The sequence below is a fragment of the Gorilla gorilla genome, chromosome 21, assembly GCF_029281585.2.
Source record: "Gorilla gorilla gorilla isolate KB3781 chromosome 21, NHGRI_mGorGor1-v2.1_pri, whole genome shotgun sequence".
Classification (NCBI taxonomy): Eukaryota; Metazoa; Chordata; class Mammalia; order Primates; family Hominidae; genus Gorilla; species Gorilla gorilla.
The window spans coordinates 29,758,609-29,779,850 of NC_073245.2; the positions used below are offsets into that span (position 1 = coordinate 29,758,609).

At 47.6% G+C, this 21,242-nt stretch overlaps 2 protein-coding genes across 4 annotated transcripts in view; one reads left to right on the forward strand and one right to left on the reverse strand.

Annotated features, from left to right (window-relative positions):
* Nucleotides 1-2,609: 2,609 nt before the first annotated feature.
* Nucleotides 2,610-19,753, reverse strand: LOC134757834 (uncharacterized). The gene is made up of 4 exons (XM_063702507.1): nucleotides 19,624-19,753; nucleotides 3,750-3,931; nucleotides 3,242-3,329; nucleotides 2,610-3,154 (listed from the first exon to the last, which is right to left on the reverse strand). The coding sequence occupies exons 1-4, from the start codon at nucleotides 19,751-19,753 to the stop codon at nucleotides 2,610-2,612; spliced, it is 945 nt and encodes a 314-aa protein (XP_063558577.1).
* The window catches only part of RIN2 (Ras and Rab interactor 2), a 246,307-nt gene continuing 227,827 nt past the window's right edge, over nucleotides 2,763-21,242 (forward strand). For 2 of the 3 annotated variants that reach the window (XM_055372353.2, XM_031004947.3), the window contains exon 1: nucleotides 3,152-3,285. The gene's annotated coding sequence lies outside the window, so the exon portion shown is untranslated. Of the gene's footprint in view, nucleotides 2,898-3,151; nucleotides 3,286-21,242 lie in introns of those variants that run through there. The other variant, XM_055372352.2, reaches the window with a different exon arrangement.

A 21,242-nucleotide genomic window follows, 5' to 3' on the forward strand; every position in this document is an offset into this window, starting at 1 on the left:
AACTGTAAGCCAGACCAGGTGTGGGATGCGGGGGGCGGGGGGGCGGGATAAAAAGATTACAGGGTGGAGGCGCGGAGGCTGAGGAAGAATTGGGACCTAGCTTGGGCTGGCGTGGAGGGGAGAGGTCAGATGGGTCTGTAGAAAAGGAAGATTAGAAAGACTCAGCGCCGCTTGGGGTTGGGACTGAGGGGACAGGAGGGAGGGAAAGAAGGAAGATTTGGGACGAGTTGCACTGGGCACAGAGACTAGGAAGGGACAGATGTGTAAAAGAATGCCTGGACATCAGGCACCTCAGACCATTTGCCCATTTTATGACAAGAATTATTTAGATCTTGTAGGATGGAAAAATTGAAAGTGCCGTTTTCCAGCTATTTGGAACTACTGTCGAGTTTGTATTGGGGTCAAGCGGCATTGCAGAAGAAAATAAGGCATTTAGGTTTTAGGTCAGGTGTGAGTTGAAGAGGTTTTAAGTTTTTGAGAACACAGGCTAAGGGAGAAGGAGGAATGGAAGGTGGAAGCTTACCCATAGTGAAGGAGGCAAGCCCAGAGAAAAGAGTAGAGACATGGAGAAGGGGTGGGGGGTTCTTGCCCTCCAGAAAAGCAGAGAAGGGATTGGGGCACGGAAATAAGGGATTGGGGCACAGAGATAAGAGGTCAGGGTGCGGAAATAAGGGATTGGGGCGCAGAGATAAGAGGTTGGGGTGTGGAAATAAGCGATTGGGGGGTTCTTGACCCTAGGAAAGCGGGACTTGCCGCTAAGGGTGAAGGAGAAGGGGTTGAGGCGTATTTGCCCCTGCCCCAGGAAAGGCAGAGAAGGGGTAGAGACAAGGAGAGCAGGGGTTGGGGTACTTGCCCCTTCCCCAGAAAAGCGGGACTTGCCGCTAAGAGTGAAGGACCAAGGCAGGCGTCCCTGCGTGGTAATCAGAGAGGCGTCCCTCCAATGATTAAACACCAAGGGAAGGCTGCCTTCCCAGTCCGTGACTGGCGCCGGAGTTTTGGGTCCACGGATAAAACGTGTCTCTCTTGTCTCTACCAGAAAATGAAAGGAATTGAAATTAAGAGAAGGGAGAGATTGAAGTGTAGCGCCAAGATTGAAAGGAGAAAGAGGTTGAGGGATAGTGAGGGAAGTTGGAGAAGAGAGTAAAAAGAGGCCGCTTACCTGATTTAAAATTGGTGAGATGTTCCTTGGGCTGGTCGGTCTGAGGACCTGAGGTCGTAGGTGGATCTTTCTCACGGAGCAAAGAGCAGGAGGACAGGGGATTGATCTCCCAAGGGAGGTCCCCCGATCCGAGTCACGACACCAAATTTCATGCGCGTCCGTGTGAAGAGACCACCAAACAGGCTTTGTGTGAGCAACATGGCTGTTTATTTCAGCTGGGTGCAGGTGGGCTGAGTCCAAAAAGAGTCAGCAAAGAGTGGTGGATTATTATTAGTTCTTATAGGTTTTGGGATAGGCGGTGAAGTTAAGAGCAATGTTTCGCGGGCAGGGGTGGATCTCACAAAGTACATTCTCAAGGGTGGGGAGAATTACAAAGAACCTTCTTAAGGGTGGGGGAGATTACAAAGTACATTGATTAGTTAGGGTGGGGCAGGAACAAATCACAATGGTGGAATGTCATCAGTTAAGGCTATTTTTACTTCTTTTGTGGATCTTCAGTTACTTCAGGCCATCTGGATGTATACGTGCAAGTCACAGGGGATGCGATGGCTTGGCTTGGGCCCAAAGGCCTGACACATACCATCTATTTAATTCTGTGACCTGCTCCAGACACAAGTGCTCTGGGCCCCCATATTCTTTTTCTTGTTTTCCCTATCACCGACCTCTTCCAACACCCCAAATCATTTACTTAGGGATGGCCATGGTTTACCCTCCATCTCCCACTTCTTCCCCGCAGGCCTTCAGCTCCCTCAGGTGAGGGAGACCTTTGCTTTGTTCACTGACATATCCCAAGCATTAGAACTGCGCCTGGCACCAGCAAGTGTTCAATTATTTATTTAATGGGTGACTTGGAGCAGAAACCGAAGTGCAGTGGACTGTTTTCCTGGGATCTGAGCTGATGATAAATGATAAATAAGTCTTGGGATTTTAGAAGGCAGGAATCACGAAAACCAACACCAGTGAAATCCAAGTCTCCTCTGCTACTATCTGAAGTGGAACAGAACAGAAATAAGGTCTGTTTTCTTTCCGCTTCGCTGTTCTGTTTCTGTCCGAAACAACTGTCTCTCTGACACCTTCGAGGTGTCCCTTTGTCTCTTTGAGGTTCCCTCCGTGACACTGGCTACTTTGTAACTCTAACACTGTCAGCAATTAATTCCCAAAGGTGAGGTCCCCGTGGGAAGTGGGAAAACCCAGCGAATCACCAGGGACCCGCCTGATTCCGAAAAGGCTGGATGCTGGCGGGGAACCGGCCCCGCAGCTCCCGCGTCCCCGCCTGCCTGCGTGGCCTTCAGCTGGGGTTACAGAGGGCTCCCAGCGCCGATCCAAACCGCGTTCCAGGCGGGGTGGGCGGGCCCCCGGCCAGCGAGGCCGAAGCAAAACAACCCGCCCAGGCGTCCAGAGCGTATCCAACCCTGGAGAACCTGCCCCGGGACCAAGAGCCGCAGCCAGCTCAGGCCTCTCCAGTGGGGCCTTTCCAGCCCCTGCAACAGATCCCGAGATCTGTAGTTGGGCGGAGGGGCTCGTTATGGGAAAGGGGTGCGTGCGCGTTTGTGCTAAAACAAGAAAGGCAAGAATCTCCGAGAACAAAACTCTGGTCCTCGCCTGGCCGGGGACCGCAGAAGACAGGGGCGGCGGCGCCAAGGCGGGTCAGGGGCCGGTCCAGCCAAGTTTGCTCCGGCTTAGATAAACTTTCTGATGGCAGTTTTTCCTGGTTGCAGCCTGGGTTCCTTGTAACCGGGTAAGCGTAGCGGGTGGTTGTCAAGAGGGGCGGGGGCTGGCGGTTAGAGGGAATGGAGGGATGGGCCGGACCTGGGGTCGCGCAGGCGCCTTGGTCGCTGCCTCCGATCCGATCACCCCCGCCCCATCTCCTCTGCGAGCTCAGGAAGGTGGCTGGGGGAGGGGGATGGCTCCCTACTGCCGAGGGACGGCCCGAGGCAAACACAAAGCCCTTCACTCCCCTCCTCCTCTTTCCTCTCCTCTCCCCTCCCCTCCCCTCCTTTCTCCCCCTTCCTCCTCTTCCTCCTCCTCCTCTTGCTCCTCCCGGGCGGGGAAACCCAGCCCCGCGCTCGTCTTTGGGGCCACCGGTCGCCCCCGCCTCCGGGACCTGCGGGGAGGGCCCGCGCGAGGTAAGGGGCGGTGGCAGCGGAGACCCCACCCCCTGTGCCCGCACCTAGAGAGCCCGGAGAGGCTCCGGGCACGGGCGGGGCTCTCTGGGGTTCCAGACGTGGGTGCTGCTGTGCGCACTCTCTCCCTACTCCGGAGGGGACTTGAGGAAGACAGCCAGAGCGCGTCCTCGGGGATCGTGGGGAACGGAAGGGGGAAGGGGGATCAGGGAGTGGGGACAAGGGGCAGAGTGACATTCCGGAGTGCGAGGTGGCCGCTGGTCCCGGCAGGGTCACCGGGTGTCCTCAGCTGACCTGTGCGGGGCTGGGGTGAGGGACAGCTGGAGGGTGCAGGCACTATGGCTCGAGGTGCGGTTGTGCGTGCGTGTGCACCGGACGGAGTTTGGTAGGGACCTTTGAGGAGTTCTACCTGCAGGGCTGCCTGTGGGGTGTCAAGTGCTCCCTGCGCCTGAACGCGCGGGTCAGACCCGGTGTCGCACAGCTTTGATTCCCAGCGCGGACCCCACTGGTGAGTCCAGCCAGTGTGCAGGACCGGAGATTTCCTCCCCCGGGTGGAAAAGCAGGAGGGTTGTTGTGTCCGGGCAGGGGGCACTTGGGCTGTCGCGGTGATTGATGGCTGCGCAGCGGGCGGAGGAGGAGCCCCGGATTCCTGCCGGGAAGGGACGGGGCCACTTTCCCACTTTGAGGCCTCCCCACCCCCTTCTGGGCTTGGCCTCCACCCTTGGCCTGGGCTCCCACCAGCTCGGCGTCCACCCACCGGCGGTGGCGCGCCCCTCGACCGCGCGGGGACAGCAGGATTTGCAGAAGTTCAGCTTGAAAGCCTATGATATGTTGCCAAGAAATACAGGGCAAGATCGGTCCCCTGGGCCCTGAGAGGCGCCTATCTTCTCAGAGCTCTTAAATCCCTGGGGCTTTCCTAATTCTGCAGTGTAGCCGCACTTCCTTGCGCGGTTTTGGGCACATTGGGGTTTCTTAGGAACACGCTGTCATCGGTAAGGAAACATCAGAGTACTCTTCGACCAAAAGGACTGTAAATACTGAAGCAAAAAGAAACACTTGCTGGGAGTGCAAAGGGCTTACTGGGAAAAAAGAAACACACAGGGCAGCACTCCATCATTAAGATGAATAGTATTTTAATACAATCTTTTTAACAAAACCAAATTGAATGTAAAAAATTCATGATAAGCAAAAATCAACATTTTAAATAAAGGTGGGTGTTGTTAGAACCCTGCTTCCTAGGCCGGGTGCAGTGGCTTATGCCTGTAATCCCAGCACTTAGGGAGGCCAAGGCAGGCAGATCACTTGAGGTCAGGAGTTCAAGACCAGCCTGGCCAACAGGGTGAAACCCCATCTCTACTAAAAATACAAAAATTAGCTGGGCATGGTGGCACGTGCCTGTGGTCCCAGCTACTCGGGAGGCTGAGGTGGGAGAATCACTTGAACCCGGGGGCAGAGGTTGCAGTAAGCCGACATTGTGCCACTCCCTCAGCCTGGGTGACAGAGTGAAACTCTGTCTAAAAAAAAAAGAACCCTGCTTCGTTGTTCAATGGGAACAGTCATATCCAGTCTCCCTCCCCCACCTCCCCATTTGTTTGTTCCCTTGCCTGGTGGTTTGAGAGCTAACAGTGGCATGCAACAGATTGAGCAACTCTGGCTTCAGATGTAGTCACGTTCACTGAATGCAGAGCTTTTATTAACTTTTTACCTAATTCAAATGTAGGAGGATATTGTCATAAGTGGATATAGAGGTGCCAATTTTCCTTTTTGCCTCAGGTTCCAATATTGCCTCTGGAATACTCATGCACTCCCGTGCTTTGGCACCTCCAGAGAGAGCATCACAGGCTAGGGATGGGTAGGGTCCCGGGACAGTGAAGGGCCCTTGCTTTTGGAACTTGGGAAGAAGGCTGTTTACAGGAGCTTTTGGGTTTGGAGACTTGCTCTCAGTAGTTGGAGGCTGGAGACACGGGGAAAACCAACCTGCTATCAAGACCTCCTTTGTCTGGAAACATTCTCCTGCAGACAGTTCATCAGAGCAGAGGAGGAAACTGAAATAGCCCACACTTGACCTCTAGTGTAGGGCAGGTGGGAGGGAGCTTGACTCCCAGGATGGCTGTGGCGTGTGCTTATTTAAAGATAACTTTGCAGCAGCACTCTTATCCCCACCCAAGGTGTTCTGCCATACACCTTATCCAAAGTCAAGGGTCACTACCCACTTCAGGACTTCCACTTTCCAGAAAGAACCTCCTTGCTTAGCTAAACCCTCTTCCTCTGCTTGGAGGACACAGATGAATCAGGTATCACAGATGAAACACAGGGTATGCTACCCTGAGAGGTCCATGCTCGTGTGACCCATTAATGGGAGGCCCATTCTTCACATACTCTCTGTATTATAGTGCTTTGACCTTGTGCCCAATTCCCCTTGTATATCCAACCTACCTAATGAACCTTCAAGAATCCTAATAGTTTCAGCAAGAAAGATTTCCCCGACCCTGTCCTCCTTTCCCCGGTAAGACACCCCCTCACTGCCACCAGAATTCCTTGTATGTGTGTGTGTGTGTGTGTGTGTATCTCTTAAAGCAATACAGTGGACCTCACTTGCCCACTGTCTGTAAGCTTCCCAGGGTCCAAAACCAGGCCATAGCCCTTAAGACCTACCACTCAAGGAGGGGGTGTTGAATGAATGAATGAACAAAAGTGTCCCTTTGTCAAGGCATTTTGAGAAGTTGCACAGCAAGAAGTATACCCTCAGGACTGTAATGCCTCTGAAGAAAGCAGATAACATTTTTGTAGCACATTATAAAATGGATTTACAAATAGTATCTCAGTCGTTTCTCACAACAGTAGTAGTCATTGCATTTTGTAGGTGAGGAAATGAAGGCCTAAAATTAGTCTGTCATTCTGCCGCAGCACAGTGGACTTGCTAAAGGCGAACCTGTCCAGAGGCACACTCCATGCAGTGTATGTACAGAGCAGGATTCACCGAGTTGTGTTTTAGGATGCAGTTTTGCTAAACAATCACTAATGAGTTACAGTGATAAAATATGTTAGGGAAATGCTAATGTTGTCGGTTTTTTTATGGCAGGACTTTAAGGAGTCTTTATTGTTATACCATACATTGGGACTCTTTAGAATGACACCATAGTATGGGATGCTTGCCAACTTTATTTGGCCACAGAACACTCTTTCTCATGAAGTATCTTCTGGATCCAGTGTTCCAAGGAATTCACCTTGGGAATTGTTTATAGTTCTCCCAAAATCTTATAATGTCTAGGCCAGCTTCCAAGGAATGTTGATTCCATCTAATATGTGGTATTTTGGATAGTAAAAATGTATATTCTGGACACTAGAAAGGCATAATAATCCACCCTTGTCAATTTAGAGTGGATTGTTGATCTGTGTATCCAATTAACTCAAGTAGCTTCCATGCATCCGATTAATATGAATAGGTTCTTTGGGTTTGATCAGATATGATCTGAGGGAACCCCAGCCTCTGGAGAGCACCGCCTTTTTGCTGCCCAGAAGCCTTCAGATTTCAACCAGCCTTTCCAACGCTGAGAATCCCCTCAAACGCAGCTCTGTACATGGGGTGGCAACTTCAGGGTTCTTGTCCTGCGATCACTATTTCATCTTGGCTAGTTACATCCATTGAGTGAGAAAGTACACCTGCTCAGTGAATTTTCTGTTCTCTCATTCCTCTCTCCCTGGGTGTTGGCCAAGTGAATTCTCTAGGGTGTCTAAGTGTGTGTGGACATTTGCTTATGAAAAGTAAGTAAATGTCACTCTCTGGGTGTCTCAGACCTGGAACAGAAGCCTGCTAACAGCAATCCCTCCTCATAGGAGCTGCAGCCCCCGTTCACGAGCAACCATTGTTTGAAATCAGGTATTTTTAAATCAGAGTTTGCCTTCAATCTACTGTTAGAGCACCTTCCACGGACCAGTAACCTCAGCTATTGAGGCTTTATTGCAATTAAGGAGACAAAGTGAGGAAGTTGGAGTTAGAATTTCAGGGACTCAAAGGAGAATTGTGGGCTAGTGGAGGAGCATTCGGAAAGTGATCAAAGAGGCACAGCTGTGCAAATTTAACATTCATCTGCAGACATTTCTAGGTCTCCAATGCTGAGCAAATATATCTCAAGATTTGTTTCGTAGATTTTTTCCAAAGCACAAAAAGTAACAATTCTCATTTAGAGATATGTATTAAACAGGGTGGTGTCACAGAAGTCAAGGGAAGGAGTGTTTTGAGAAAAATGGACCTATCAGATGGGGCGGGATGGGGAGTGACAAGGGGAGTTGAAGAAGATGACTAGAAGGCTGATGGGTCATTAGCCAAGCCGTGGAGTTCAAGTGTGTGTGAGCATGCGCATGTCATCGTGCTGTGCGAACAAGGGAGAAGGTAGGGAAGAAACACTGAATGTGATTTATTTTATTTATTTATTTATTTATTTTGAGATAGAGTTTCGCTCTTGTTGCCCAGGCTGGAGTGCAGTGGTGCGATCTCGGCTCACTACAACCTCCACCTCCCGGAGTCAAGCGATTCTCCTGCCTCAGCCTCCTGAATAGCTGGGATTACAGGTGCCCGCTACCACACCTGGCTAATTTTTTGTATTTTTAGTAGAGATGGGGTTTCACGATGTTGGCCAGGCTGGTCTCGAACTCCTGACCTCAGGTGATCCACCCACCTTGGCCTCCCAAAATGCAGCAATTACAGGCGTGTGCCACCGTGCACAGGCCTAAATGTGATTTTTAACCTGTTGAGTTTAAAAGTCCTGGCCAGGTGCGGTGGCTCATGCCTGTAATCCTAGCACTATGGGAGGCTGAGGTGGGCAGATCACTTGAGGTTAGGAGTTCAAGGCCAGCCTGACCAACATGGTGAAACCCTGTCTCTACTAAAAATACCAAAAAAAATTAGCTGGGCCTGGTGGCAGGCCCCTGTAGTCCTCGCTACTTCAGAGGCTAAGGCAGGAGAATCCCCTGAACCCGGGAGGCAGAGGTTGCAGTGAGCCAAGATCACTCCATTGCACTCCAGCCTGGGTGACAGAGCAAGACTCTGTCTCTAAATAAATAAATAAAAAGATATATATGTCTATCAGCACAGAGAAGTGTGGAATGTCAGCTGAAAGTGTGAATAGAACCACACAAGTGAATACAGCCGCTAGCAAAACCACTCAATAGCATAATCACATAATGAATGAGTGAATGAATGAATGATTAAATGACACTTTTTTGTAGCAGAAACTGTTTTTAAACTCACTAATAGTTAGGTGAAAGTTTAAACACAGTCATTTTGTAAGAGTCTAAGAAAATAAAATTGAATTTTTTAACGCTGTGGGTATTCCAGCCTGTGTGAGATATCTTATTCTGGTCAAAAAGCTTTGGTTGTAAGAACCTCCATTACTAACTTTGAATGATGCTCCATGATTGAGAGCCCCTGATTCAGTTTGATGTAGGAATGGTTATAAAGGTATGCTGGTTTGTTTTAAAAACCATCCTAAGAGTGATTTAAAAGACATTGCTGGACTTTATAGTATCCAAATGAGAAACGGATTCGGGAGGTGTTCTAATTCCTACTATGAGTGTATATCTCATTTTTATTTGATGATGCCATCTGGCCAAGTGATAGTACATGGAGTATTAATACATAACCCCCCACTTGCTTAAAATTCTCAAAATTTGAGTCATTTCAAAAATCAAATTTGGAAACATTTGTACTTTTAATGAGTGAAGTCTTTTTTTAAGTAAGTTAATCCAATAAGTTGGATAAAGAGACTTTTTGTTTTTTATGTACCTGATTTTATTTGGTAGATCAGGAATTCAAAATTTAAAAAAAGCTAGATTAAATAGTTAGCTAGATGAACTTTAGTTATTAAAGAAATTGTTACCGATTTTTCCCAAATACTGAACTCCCCCATTGCATTTTAACTATGGCTTGATTACAAGAATACTTTTAAAACATGAATGGAAGCAGACATCTGTCCTGTGTGGTAACTGAGGGCAGCTGCGCTAGTCAGATTGCATGGAAACCTTTGAGTCTCGGAAAGTCAGCCAGGATCCCACACCAGGGGAAGTTGAGTGCTGAGACCAGTCACCTCGTCTATGCAGGACCTAGCAGTCCTGGGTGTGTCTGACTTCAGCACACCCATGTCCGGATAAGGGACGTGGAACCTAAACGCTCATCATCTTGCTATCCAGACTTTCCTTGCTTAAGTGCTAAATGTTTATCGCTTCAGTGATACACATTTTGTTATACAAAATCTTTAACCTTTTGCATCATCAAATGTTTGTACTTTTTCTTAAAATTTCCTTAGTGGCTCCTCTGCATAGAAAACCTTTCCACTTCCTCAATCAATTACCTAGCCTTTTATATTTTCTTCTAATGTTTATGCTTTCAGTTTTTCAGATTACTATTTAAATTCATTTGAGATCATTTGGCAGGTGGTTTATAAAGTAGGAACAAAAGTTTATTCTTTTTTCCCCATAGTTTTCCCCTAGGTCTGGCATCATTTGGTGAATAAACCTGCCTTTCCCCAGCTCCATAATACATACAAATTATACTAGGAAGGGCAAGTCCCACTTCACTTTCTGCGTTTTTTTTGTTTGTTTGTTTGTTTTTGTTTTTTTTGACAGTCTTGCTCTGTCTCCCAGGCAGGAGTGCAGTGGCATGATCTCAGCTCACTGCAACCTCTGCCTACTAGGTTGTACTTTTAGTAGAGACGGGGTTTCACCATGTTGGCCAGGCTGGTCTCGAACTCCTGACCTAAAGTGATCCACCTGCCTCAGCCTCCCAAAGTGCTGGGATTACAGGCGTGAGCCACCGTGCCAGGCCACTTTCTGCCCTTTTATCTTCTCCCCCACCCCCAAATTTTCTTGGCAAATTCACTCATTAATTCTTCCAGTGAAATTTTATTCCAGGGGATTTGTTTGGAATTATATTAAGCCTAATTTGGGAAGACCCGAAAGATAGTTTGGGATCCTCTTTTTCTGGGAAACCATGACATTGAATTTGAGCCAGTGGGCATTGATTGTGTGTGTTCAGGCCACACATGCACACTGATCCCTGTGGTGGCTGGTGAGGAAGGCACAGACCCAGACTGGAAGGAGACTGGCTTCTGGTTTCAGCTCTGCTGGGAGGTGTGGGACCTTGGCTGGCTCTAAGGTTCATTTGCACTCATGTGTGCAGGCGCTCCTTTAGGATTCCAGGCTTCAAGGACCTAGCAGCCTAGCAGGGGATACTTACACAGACTGGGAAGGGCAGGACAGTGTGGTCAGTGCTTGACTTGAGAGACAGACATACTTGTGTTGAGTTTGAACTGGAAGACCCCTAATTCAAGTTCTTTGTTGCTTTCCTTTGCAATGGTTTTTCTCCTTGATAATTTAGGGATCCCACAAAGTCAGAGGCTCTTGTCTTTTTAGAAAAGGTATTTATCCCTCTTCCTTTTATGAAGTAAGCACAGGGATCTTGGGGGTGGCATGGGGTGGGTTTAGGAGATTCCTCTGGCTCTCTGCTAGACTAATGTTGTTGAAGGAAGGCGACTTCATCCTCATAGATGGCAAGACCCTTTGGAAGGTTTCATGGCTTGTGAGAAAAGGAGGCTACAGAGGGAGGGAGGGAAGGAGGGACAGCCAGTGGGATGGAGCAGGCATAGATGGGGAGAATGGTCCTCCTAGGTTGATGGAGGCGCTTTATTAGGGTGGCTTCTTCAAAGCTTCTTATCCCCTCAGTCGTGTGAGGTCTGATGTCTGAAGTGACAGTCAGACAGCTCCCTGTCCCTCCCTCATGGTGGGAGGCTGCTCCTGGCCATCTGTCACGGATGGGGCACCCACCCATCCTCTCTGTATTCCGGGATTCCTGCCTTAACAGATGGTGTGTGTTTCGTATGACAAACACTGTCTCTGGGCACATCTCATACCCTAGTTTTCCCCAATATTTGTAGCTAATGTCTTTCCCTAAACAGTTTACAGGATGACCTTAGACTACATATATGATCTAAATAATACAAATAACCTACTACACTTTAGTATCAGCTCAGGCAATCTCCCTCTTTTAAACTGTGCTTCCATGGGACCTTGGGATCAGAGGTAGAGTCATTTCAAAGAACAGGGCTAGGAAAGGGCAGATTCAAGGTTGGTTCCCAGACCACTTTCTATTCAAGGGCAATGTGGTTGCATACAGAAGGGGTACTTCATCCTTTCCTGGGCATCAGAAAAGGATTCACAATGGAAGAGATGTCTAAGCTATGGTGGATGGAATCATCAGTGTTAACTAATAACACATGGGTTCCAGGCAGGAGCGGCAAGTACAAAGAGTGAGAAATAAGCTGGGTGCGGTGGCTCACACCTGTAATCCCAGCACTTTGAGAGGCTAAGGCAGGCAGATCACTTGAAGTCAGGAGTTCAAGACCACCCTGGCCAATATGGTGAAACCCCATCTCTACTAAAAATGCAAAAATTAGCTGGGCGTTGTGGCACGCACCTACTACTCGGGAGGTTGAGGCAGGAGAATTGCTTGAACCTGGGAGGCAGAGGTTGCAGTGAGCTGAGATCGCGCCACTGCACTCCAGCCTGGGCAATAGCGTGAGACTCCATCTCAGAAAAAAAAAAAAGAAAAAAAAGAGTGAGAAACAAGAGAGTCTTGGAGCACCTAGGGAAGGAACGTGGAGTTTGTAGGGGCCAAGGGAAAAGTTCTCCTCCACCTGCTGAAGGTTTGCTGTAAAATCAACTCAGAAAAGGCAGGTTAATTGGGGAAAAGGCATACAGATTTACTTAACGTGTCTACAGAGGAGCCTTCAGAATGAAGACCCAAAATACAGGGGAAATTGTGTTTATGTTTAGGTTCAACAAATATGGACAGCCGTGTAGAAATGTGACTGGACAAACAGAGTCTGATTGAGTGCGAACAGACTGCTTGGGGAGATCCAGCAAGGCCTGTCTGTCTAGATTCCTCCCGGTCTCTCTGAGCAGCATTCCTTTCTTCCAGGTATGGAGCCGACCCTCTCCGGAATGCTCTTATGACGTGTAGTTAGTCACAGTAGGTCAGACAGTTTCTTTATGGCCAGTTTTTACATAGAATGGTGGAGGGAAAGTTACAGCAGTAAGTTTAGGTTTTGTGGTTGGCTCTGGGGAAAAGAGGTTATGGGTCCTATGACCCACTTTGAAGGAGAATTCTAGTTTCTCTGGCTAGCCTCAGGGAGGATGGGACTGAGAGACCAGAGGGCAGGAGGTCAGAGAATGACTTTTGCTTCTGAGGCCCTCATTTTGGGGTACTGTTTTCTGAGCTCCTGCGAGTTCATTATGGCACCACTTAGAATGGGAGGCTCCTGGCCGGGCGTGGTGGCTCACTCCTGTAATCCCAGGACTTTGGGGGGGCTAAGGCGGGTGGATCACCTGAGGTCAGGAGTTCAAGACCAGCTTGGCCAACATGGCGAAACCCTGTCTACTAAAAATACAAAAATTAGCTGGGCGTGGTGGCAGGTGCCCATAATCCCCGCTACTCAGGAGGCTGAGGTAGGAGAATCACTTGAACCTGGGAGGCAGAGGTTGCAGGGAGCCGAGATCACGCCACTGCACTCCAGCCTGGGCAACAGAGCAAAACTGTCTCAAAAAAAAAAAATCAATGCAAGCCTCCTGCGAAACATGGAGAGAGACAGAGGATGTGACCCAGACCCTCTGAGGGCTTCTGTCCAGGGAGGGAGGCAAGAACTGTACCTGCAGGACAAGTGGAGGACAACTTAGGAGAGCATCATGTCCCAATGATCCAGACTGTGTGTCACGATGGAGAAAGTCTGTGAGGGAAACAAACAAATGCTCAGGTTCTGCCTGGTCTCTTTCCCTATGTTTTGATCTAAATAGCATCTCAGGCTCCTTGTCTATAACAGGAGATGAGGGAAGGTCTCAGACCAGGTTCCCTAGAAGCAGACCCTGAGGTGAGGATTCATGGATGAAGAAATATTCACAGGAAAACAGGAGAGTGGGGAAAGGGGGCCAGAGGCAAGGAAGCTGAGCAGTGGTGCAAACTGGAATGCTCTGGAAACAGTGTGAGCCCCACAAGAGTAGCCAGATCGGAGGCCAGCTTTCTGGAGACGCTCTACCCCTGCATCAGTCAGACTAAGGGTTGCCCCAAGTGCTTCCAGCTCTCTCTGCATGCAGGCAAAGCAAGTCCCATAGAGAGCCATCCTCTGACAGAGACCCAGGTGCTGGCTGTGGCTTGCAAATGTGCATGAAAATGATTTAGGACTCTGAAGGCACAGGGACAGGGCGCTGGCAGCATTTGCCAGAGTGGGATACCTGTTCTCATCCTCACACAGGCAGACAGAGTGGATTGTTATGAATAATTCATTGTCATTTCTTGTGACCTCCTGATCGTATGAGGAGCAGGAGTTTCTTACTGACATTACACAGCATGATGCCATGTGTGGCTTACTGGCCCCTCAGAGGTTATGCTGGCCCACCAGAAACCGTCTCTCCTCTATGTGCTTATTTCCCACACTTCTGGTGCTGATTTTTATGCCTTTAGACCTTACTGGAAATATTCAATATAATTACAAGATACCTATAGATATATAAATATTCTTCTTGGAAATAGTTTGCTTTCTGTTTCTTTCTTTTTTTTTTTTTTTGAGACTGAGTCTCGCTCTGTCACCCAGGCTGGAGTACAAAGTCGCAGTCTCAGCTCACTGCAACCTCTGCGTCTTGGGTTCAAATGATTCGCCTGCCTCAGCCTCCTGAGTAGCTGGAATTACAGGCGCCCGCCGCCACGCCCAGCTAATTTTTGTGTTTTTAGTAGAGATGGAGTTTCACCATGTTGGCCAGGCTGGTCTTGAACTCCTGACCTCAGGTGATCCACGCGCCTTGGCCACGCGCCTTGGCCTCCCAAAGCGCTGGGATTACAGGCATGAGCCACCGTGCCCGGCCAGCTTTCTGTTTCTATTATTATTGGCTCTGACTTCCTTGAAGGGTAAGTAATGAATAGGATAGAGGACATTGAGAGCTGTGGGTCTAGGAGACCAGAGAATATGAAGATCTGAAGAAGAATCTTCTAACTAGGTCAGGGCACAGCACACACCCTCACCACCCAGGCTAGTAGTTTGTCAAATCCTTACTCAAATACACATGAGTATCTGAATGCATAGGCACCTTCCCACCTCCATCCGTTCTGTGCCGTAGTCATCATCATCACCCCTCCATCTCTGGTAGGTTGCACAAGCCCTGCCAGTGAAGTGTAACAGGGTTGGATATGTAAATTACTTCAAACTAGCAGATCACAAGAGATTTCAGAGATGAAGCATGTTGTTGTTACCAGGAGGCTGCAATTTGACATGAAGCTCCTACCAGTGACAAACCACTAGTAAGAATTCCATGTGTTTGCTATTCTGAGCATGCAGCAGCTGGAGTAATGGCTGAGAAAGCAGAATAACATGACAGGGCCATATGAAATCAGATATTTTAAATACTGTGTTTCAAGACCTCAGGAGGTGGATCATGATAAGCTCTAATTTGAACTGCTGATATAAGGTGGAAATCGACCTCTTTTGAAAGTTTTTTACTAAGGTATATTTCACTTAGCTTAAGAATCAATAAACAATAAAAATAATTATTGTAAGAGAAAAAGTAATCAACCCCGAAAGCAAAAGAAAATGAACAGCAGAAAAGGAAAAGATAATATTTTAGCTATAGTTTCCTATAAGCGCATTTAAACCTCTTGGTTGTAGCTGGTCTTTAACATTCTGAGGAATTGTTTCTATTTCTCATGGAAGATGGTGTAATGAAGGTATGAAAGGCTCCAGGAAAAGCTATGCTCAAGTGTTTTAGAGAGACAAAAAGAGCCTGGCATAAGAACTAAGACTTCATATTTCACAAGGACTATGATGCTTTTACAAAATAAATATCATTCTAGAAGCAAAGATAAAAAGTAATAAATTTAGCAAAATAGCTGTTGAAGGTTGACTGAGCGGAAGGAACTATGCAATTAAGGATTATTTAATTTAACAGGACTGCCTTTGAGGAAAACAATGTTGGGTGAGTGCTGGAGAAATTGACCCAGCTATGATACCATCTGACTTCAAAATTGTTTACATGCCATGTGAAAAGCCCAGCGCAGAGGCAAGGAGAAAGCCTTCTGACCCTTAAAGCATTTCCCGATGAGCCATTTAACAGAACCTCTCTGCAAATGAGCATTTCTAAGGGGACACAATTCCCCTGCCCTCCATCTGGAGGAGGAAATGCGAAATCTTGTTTTCCCTGCGGAGCTGCTTCCGCTCAGTCACCACCAAGCTCTGCAACTCATGGCTCTGCCCCCAGCCTCTGTCCCTCTTCCACCTCCTGCTGCCTCCTTCCCAGCAAGAATTCCGTGTTTTCACGTATAACCTGTACGTGAAAAAACAAAAATGTGTTTTTCCTCTGCTCTCACAACAATCACCAACACAGAAGCCTTCTGTGACCAAATGTGTGGGGTTTTTCCCCACACACCAAGCAGTGGACACCAGCTGGGCATCCTCCAGCTCAATTCCCACAGGGTGAGGGTTGAGTCTCACAAGACTGCCCCCCCACCCCCACCTTCCCACTAGGGCCGCAAGTCCCGGCCTCCAGATCTGCTGACAGACCCGGCATCAAGTGGGGGTTCCCACAGCCTCTTCTTTGAGTTCGACTAATTTACTAGAGTAGCTCACAGAGCTCAGGGAAACACAAATATTTATTGGATTATTGTAAAGGATATTGCAAAGGATACAGATGAAGAGAAGCATAGGGGGAGGCCAGCTTCCAAGAAGCTTTCTGAATGCAGGCCTTTGGCATGTTTGTGGAAGCTTCATTACCTAGGTCTGCCTGGTCAAACCATTGGCTATTGGTGATCAACTTAACCTTCAGCCCCTCTCCTGTCCCTGGAGGTGAGACAGTGGTCAAAGTCCCAGTCCTCTAATCCTGCCTTGGTCTTTCCTGTAACCAGGGACTGCCAGCTGTCAATCAGCTCATTAGCATGCAGAAACATCACTTTGGAGATTCTAAAGATTTTTGGAGCTGTATGGCAGGAAACAGGGTTAAAGACCAGGTATATGTTTCATAATATATCACATAACACCTCCTTTGCATATTCCTCATTTCTCTTGCCTGGTCTCTCTCAGGGCCCTCCCCGAACTCAACCCCAACCCCTGCTGAAGCACACTTCCCCTGGGCTGTCCCTGCACCAGGCAGACGGACATGGCCAGGAAGACCACGGCATCCTTAAGGGATTCACGGCTGTCGGTCTCGAGGGGTCCAGCTCCCTTTCCGTAGTCCATCCACACACCTCTTCAGATCCATCTTCGACATACTTGTTTTTCAAATTACATTTTTATATGCGTAGGAGTGAAGGAGAGTTTGGGGAACTAACACTGCTTTGGTATTTCCTTTCTTCTCCTCTCTGATCCTATCCTCTTTCATTTCACTAAAACGCTCTGACAGCAGCTTTTCTAAATTGCTTTCACAACCCACTAATGGGCTTTGAAAAAAACATGCCCTGAATGATTGTTCCACTCCGACTCTCCCTTCTCAAGCCTCCTGCCTCCTCCTGCCCTCCTCACTCTTTCGTTATTTTGAGACAGGATCTTGCTCTGTTGCACAGAAACTAGAACTAATCCGCAGAACTTCCATGATTCCCAAACCCCTCCCAAACACTACCAAGCCACCTGCATGCCGACCGTAGGCTCCAGCTCCCTCCTGCTTCCGTGGATAGAACAGATGCACGCTCTCAGGTATGCAGTCCACCCAGGCTTCTCTCAGATACTCAAGGGCATTACTGCAGCAATTGTCCCGCTCTTTGCTGGGTCACCGGTTTCTCACCCTGTTTCCTGGGTCATTTCCATCCAGCTGGATTCATACTGTAGTATGGCCCATCTTTAGAGAATCTTCTCTTGACTCCACTTTTACTTCCAGCTCCCACATCTTTTCTCAGCTTTCATTTTACAAAGAACTCTTTACGAGTGCATCGGTGCTCACTGTCCCCAAGTCCGTTCCTCCACTTCTTCCGTTGTACCACTCTAGCCAGGATACTGCCCCCTGAACTGATTTTGTCAAGGTCACCGATGACCCCTCTGTTTTCAAATCCAGTGGTCCGTCTTTGATCCCCATATGATGTGATTTTCTAGCAGCATCTGACATTAAACCAAGGATGGGGCCCTTCTGAATGCAGGGCCCTGTGTGACTGAACAGTTTGGGTGCCACGAAGCCAGCCCTGGAACCATGCTGATCTTGGGTTTCATGTCACAAGAGACACAAGCTTCCACTGACAAGCACTCCAAGATCCCAAGGAATAATCCCAGCAGCTAAAAGGGTCCCGGCACTGCCTGAGCCAGACCTCTGTTCAGGACTTCACATGGCTGCCTCATCTCAGAACCCTGACCAGCCTGTGAGATGATCACTTCGTGCCTCATCCCCCTGGTATGCATGAAGTCGTTTTATGCTTTTTTCCCCAAATTATAGAAACTGAGGCACAGAGAGATGGAGTGATTTGTCTGTAGTCCCAAAGCTTGAAAGTGGGGGAGCCACAATTCACTCCTGGTCTGTCAAACACCAGGACCTACACTTGTAGCAATGACTCTGTAATAACCTCAGGGCGTCCCTGTGTAGAAATGCAGGCATGCATTAATTTTCTAGGGTTGCTGTAACAAAATACCACAAACAAGGTGGCTCGAAACAACAGAAATTTATTGTCTCACAGTTCTGGAGGCCAGAAGTCTGAAATCAAGGTGTCGGCAGGGCTGTGCTCCCTCTGACGGTGGTAGGGAAGGAGCTGTTCCAGGCCTCACTCCCGGCCTCTGGAAGCCTCAAGCATGCCTTGTAGATGCATCCCTCCAGTCCGCCATGCTCACACATTCTCCCTGAGTGTCCTCGCATCGTCCTCCAGGTTTCCCCTTTCCTGTTGGATTGGGGCTCATCTGATGACCTCATCTAACTTAGTTGAATCTGCATAGACCCCATTTCCAAATAAGGTAATATCCAATGCTACTAGGGGTGAGAACTCCAACATATCTCTTTGTGGGGACACAATTCAACCCATAACTAGGTGTAAAATTAGAAACTGATGAGATATCCAGGAAGTGTGACCAGTGCACACAATCAGAAAATAGAGTCAGGCATTCTCAGCAGTAAATAGCTATTCCAGGTCAAAGGGCTGGGTGTGAGTTGCCTCCATCTTGTCTTGTTCTGCTGTTATTGGGGAGGCCTTAGCACATTCTGAGGTGGGTGAAAGCACAGAATGGGAGCTGAAGGCTTAGAGAAAGGGCCAAGCGAGGTGGGTGGTTCCTGAGCTTTGATTTGGTGGCGTGCTGTCTATTAGACCACCCTGACTGGTTTCTGTGATCTCTCCATGGTACTGCTGAGTGCCAGGTACATCTCTTTGGAGGTATTGATGCTTAATGAACTGCAGCTTCTCCTTCCTGCTGGCTGAGGTGCATGAGAGGCCAAATGACTGTATTTGGGAGATGTGCGGTACAATTTCAAAATGCCAGATAATACAGTGATCTGGTTACAATCACTATTAAAATCACATCATGGATTGTGATAATAAAAATAAAATAATATATACTAGATGATAAATATTATAAAATATTATATACATATAATAAAGATAAAGGAAATATGTTTAGCTTCATATAAAAATCACCATCATGCCCTTGATTTGCCCCTGACCAGCACCCAGTTCCCATGACCTTGGAGCTTCCTGCATTCTGACCCTGAGCTTCTGTCCCATGGAACAACTGTGTTTATGGGCTGTCAACCAGCTACCATAGGCAGGGGATGGAGGCCTTTATAGGCTCCTCTCTTTTATCTCACAGGGAATTTTTAAAGACAGAGCTCAGGTTTCTGAACTCAACTTACATAATGCATCTAAAATGACATAAATATGAATGTATCTCACCTATCACCCCCGAGCAGCCAAGTACCAGTTCACTGAATCAGGAGAGAGCCCTGGGATTGCTGAAGAGGGCAGGATGATGGAGTTGCATAAAGAACTCAACACAACCCAACTCTGATTTATGTCTCCAAAGGAAGTCAGATAGGAATGTGAACTGGGCACATAGTATTTTTCTTGCAGGAGCATATAATAAAAGCAATATTTTTGCAACTAGAGAAGAAGCGGGAACAAGATCAAGAGTCAGAGATTGCAGAGAGGAATTCCAAGAGGAATCTTTAGTCAGAAAAAGCCATGAGTCTCTCTTGTCCTCTGCCACTGTGGCGTGTAAAGGAATTGAAAATGCCTTGAGAAAATTATTCATATTCTAGAAAAAGGACACAAGGGAGTGGGATCCATGCATTTGCTCATCAAATCACTACTGAGCAATTGTGTTGTCAGGCACTGAACAGGCAGGGTACCCGCTTTGTACTTCCCTGAATCTCCATGGCCATTGTCCCATTCCAAGCCATTGTTCTCTCTTGTGAATAGGATGATGTAATAGGATTTGGTGTTACAAAGTTCACCCTGACTGCTGATCACAGACAGCATTTCAGTGGAGCAAGAGTGGCCTCAGTGAGACCAGATAGGAGAAGACTGTGATCGTTCAGAAACTGGTCCCTGGCTAGAGGAAAGAATTGGAGACAAAATTTGGAGAATGACCCAGCAAAGCTGTGGTGAATTAGATGTGAGGAGAGCAGAAGAGTCAAGGATGGCCCATTACTGACCACCCACATTCATGGAGGCATTATTTAAGGAGATGATCAATCTGGGAGGAAAAGAAGCCAAAGCAATACAGAGTTCCACTTTGCATGTGTTAAGTTTGATGAGCCTGTGAAAACCCAAGGAGGTGTTAAATATCTGGGAGTCTGGAGCTTGAAAGAGAGCTTTGGGCTACAAATGCATTGTTAGCAGTTTTCAGAATATAGAAAGGCTAAAGAGGATAAAATTGTCTAAGAAAAGGATACGGAGATGTTATCCTAGGGTTAACTCGTGTAACAGGATGGCAATAAGTGCAAAATTTTATGTTGCCAACTATGGTCTCCAAAGTCTGTGAAAACGTGGCAGTGCAAAGGTTGACTGCTGGTTCATTTCACTAAACTGCGTATCTTCCCTGCAAATGGAGCCCACATTGAAGTCGGTATTTTGGATGTTAGCATCTGGCTCCCTCAACTGCAGAGGCTTTCTGATTGGTAGAGGTGTGCCTACCCTTCCAATGTGGGGCTGAGGACACCACCTGATTTCAAAAAGAGACTGTAGATAGACTGCTGAGAGGTGACATCACTAATTAAGCACATGTGTGTCACTCATATACTTGCCACAGTCCATGTGCTATTTATTGTATACTTACACCGGTCTTGAAGATGAGTATTTTTACCCAATTTACACTGGAAAAACAGAGGCTTAGAGAACACAAGCATTTGCTGAAGTTCATGTTAATCAGTGGTAGAACAGGTCTTGGACCAGCTCTGTCCACTGACAGAGTCCAAACTCCTAACTGCCAAGCTGTACTGCTTCTCCCAAAGCAAACAGCTTAAGGAGTACGTCCGCCCCAGGGCCCTCCATTGCTTAGCTGAGTATGGGACTCAACTGCAGTCAGGAGCCTCACCCTCCACAGGCTGTCAGAGCCTCCAGCTTCGCTCCACCCAGGCGATCTGGTTTTACAGTTTCCTTCTCAAATAGAAATACTAATACTAACAAATATTTTTGTGATGTGTATAGCTTATTAAAGACTTACCCAGGCGTTCTCTGGCCTCAATCTTTTATGTGCCCTAAAGTCAACCATTAACTTCGTTTCATTTCCTTGGTATGTAAACCAAAAATAAAATTCTAAGTCCCCCAACTAACTGATGGACCCCTCCCCTTGGCCAAAGGCATTCCAAAGTTAACCAGAAAAACTAGCTCAGGCCATGATGGGAAGTGGGAGTCGGACATGCCTCATTATACCATCCTCCCTTTTGGAATTCAGGCACAGCTGACCAACATTAACATCAACACAGAAACCTTAAGACTGATAGAACAGATTCTTTAAGTCTGATGA

What these genes read in the sequence shown, in the direction of transcription:
- LOC134757834 (XM_063702507.1), bottom strand. Translation starts at nt 19,753, where the DNA reads ATGCTGTCTGTGATCAGCAGTCAGGGTGAACTTTGTAACACCAAATCC. An exon ending in TTCAGGGAAGTACAAAGCGG is followed by an intron (nt 3,932 to 19,623) that starts GTACCCTGCCTG and finishes CCTTCCCGGCAG; the next exon opens with GAATCCGGGGCTCCTCCTCC. An exon ending in TCAAAGCTGTGCGACACCGG is followed by an intron (nt 3,330 to 3,749) that starts GTCTGACCCGCG and finishes CGGGCTCTCTAG; the next exon opens with GTGCGGGCACAGGGGGTGGG.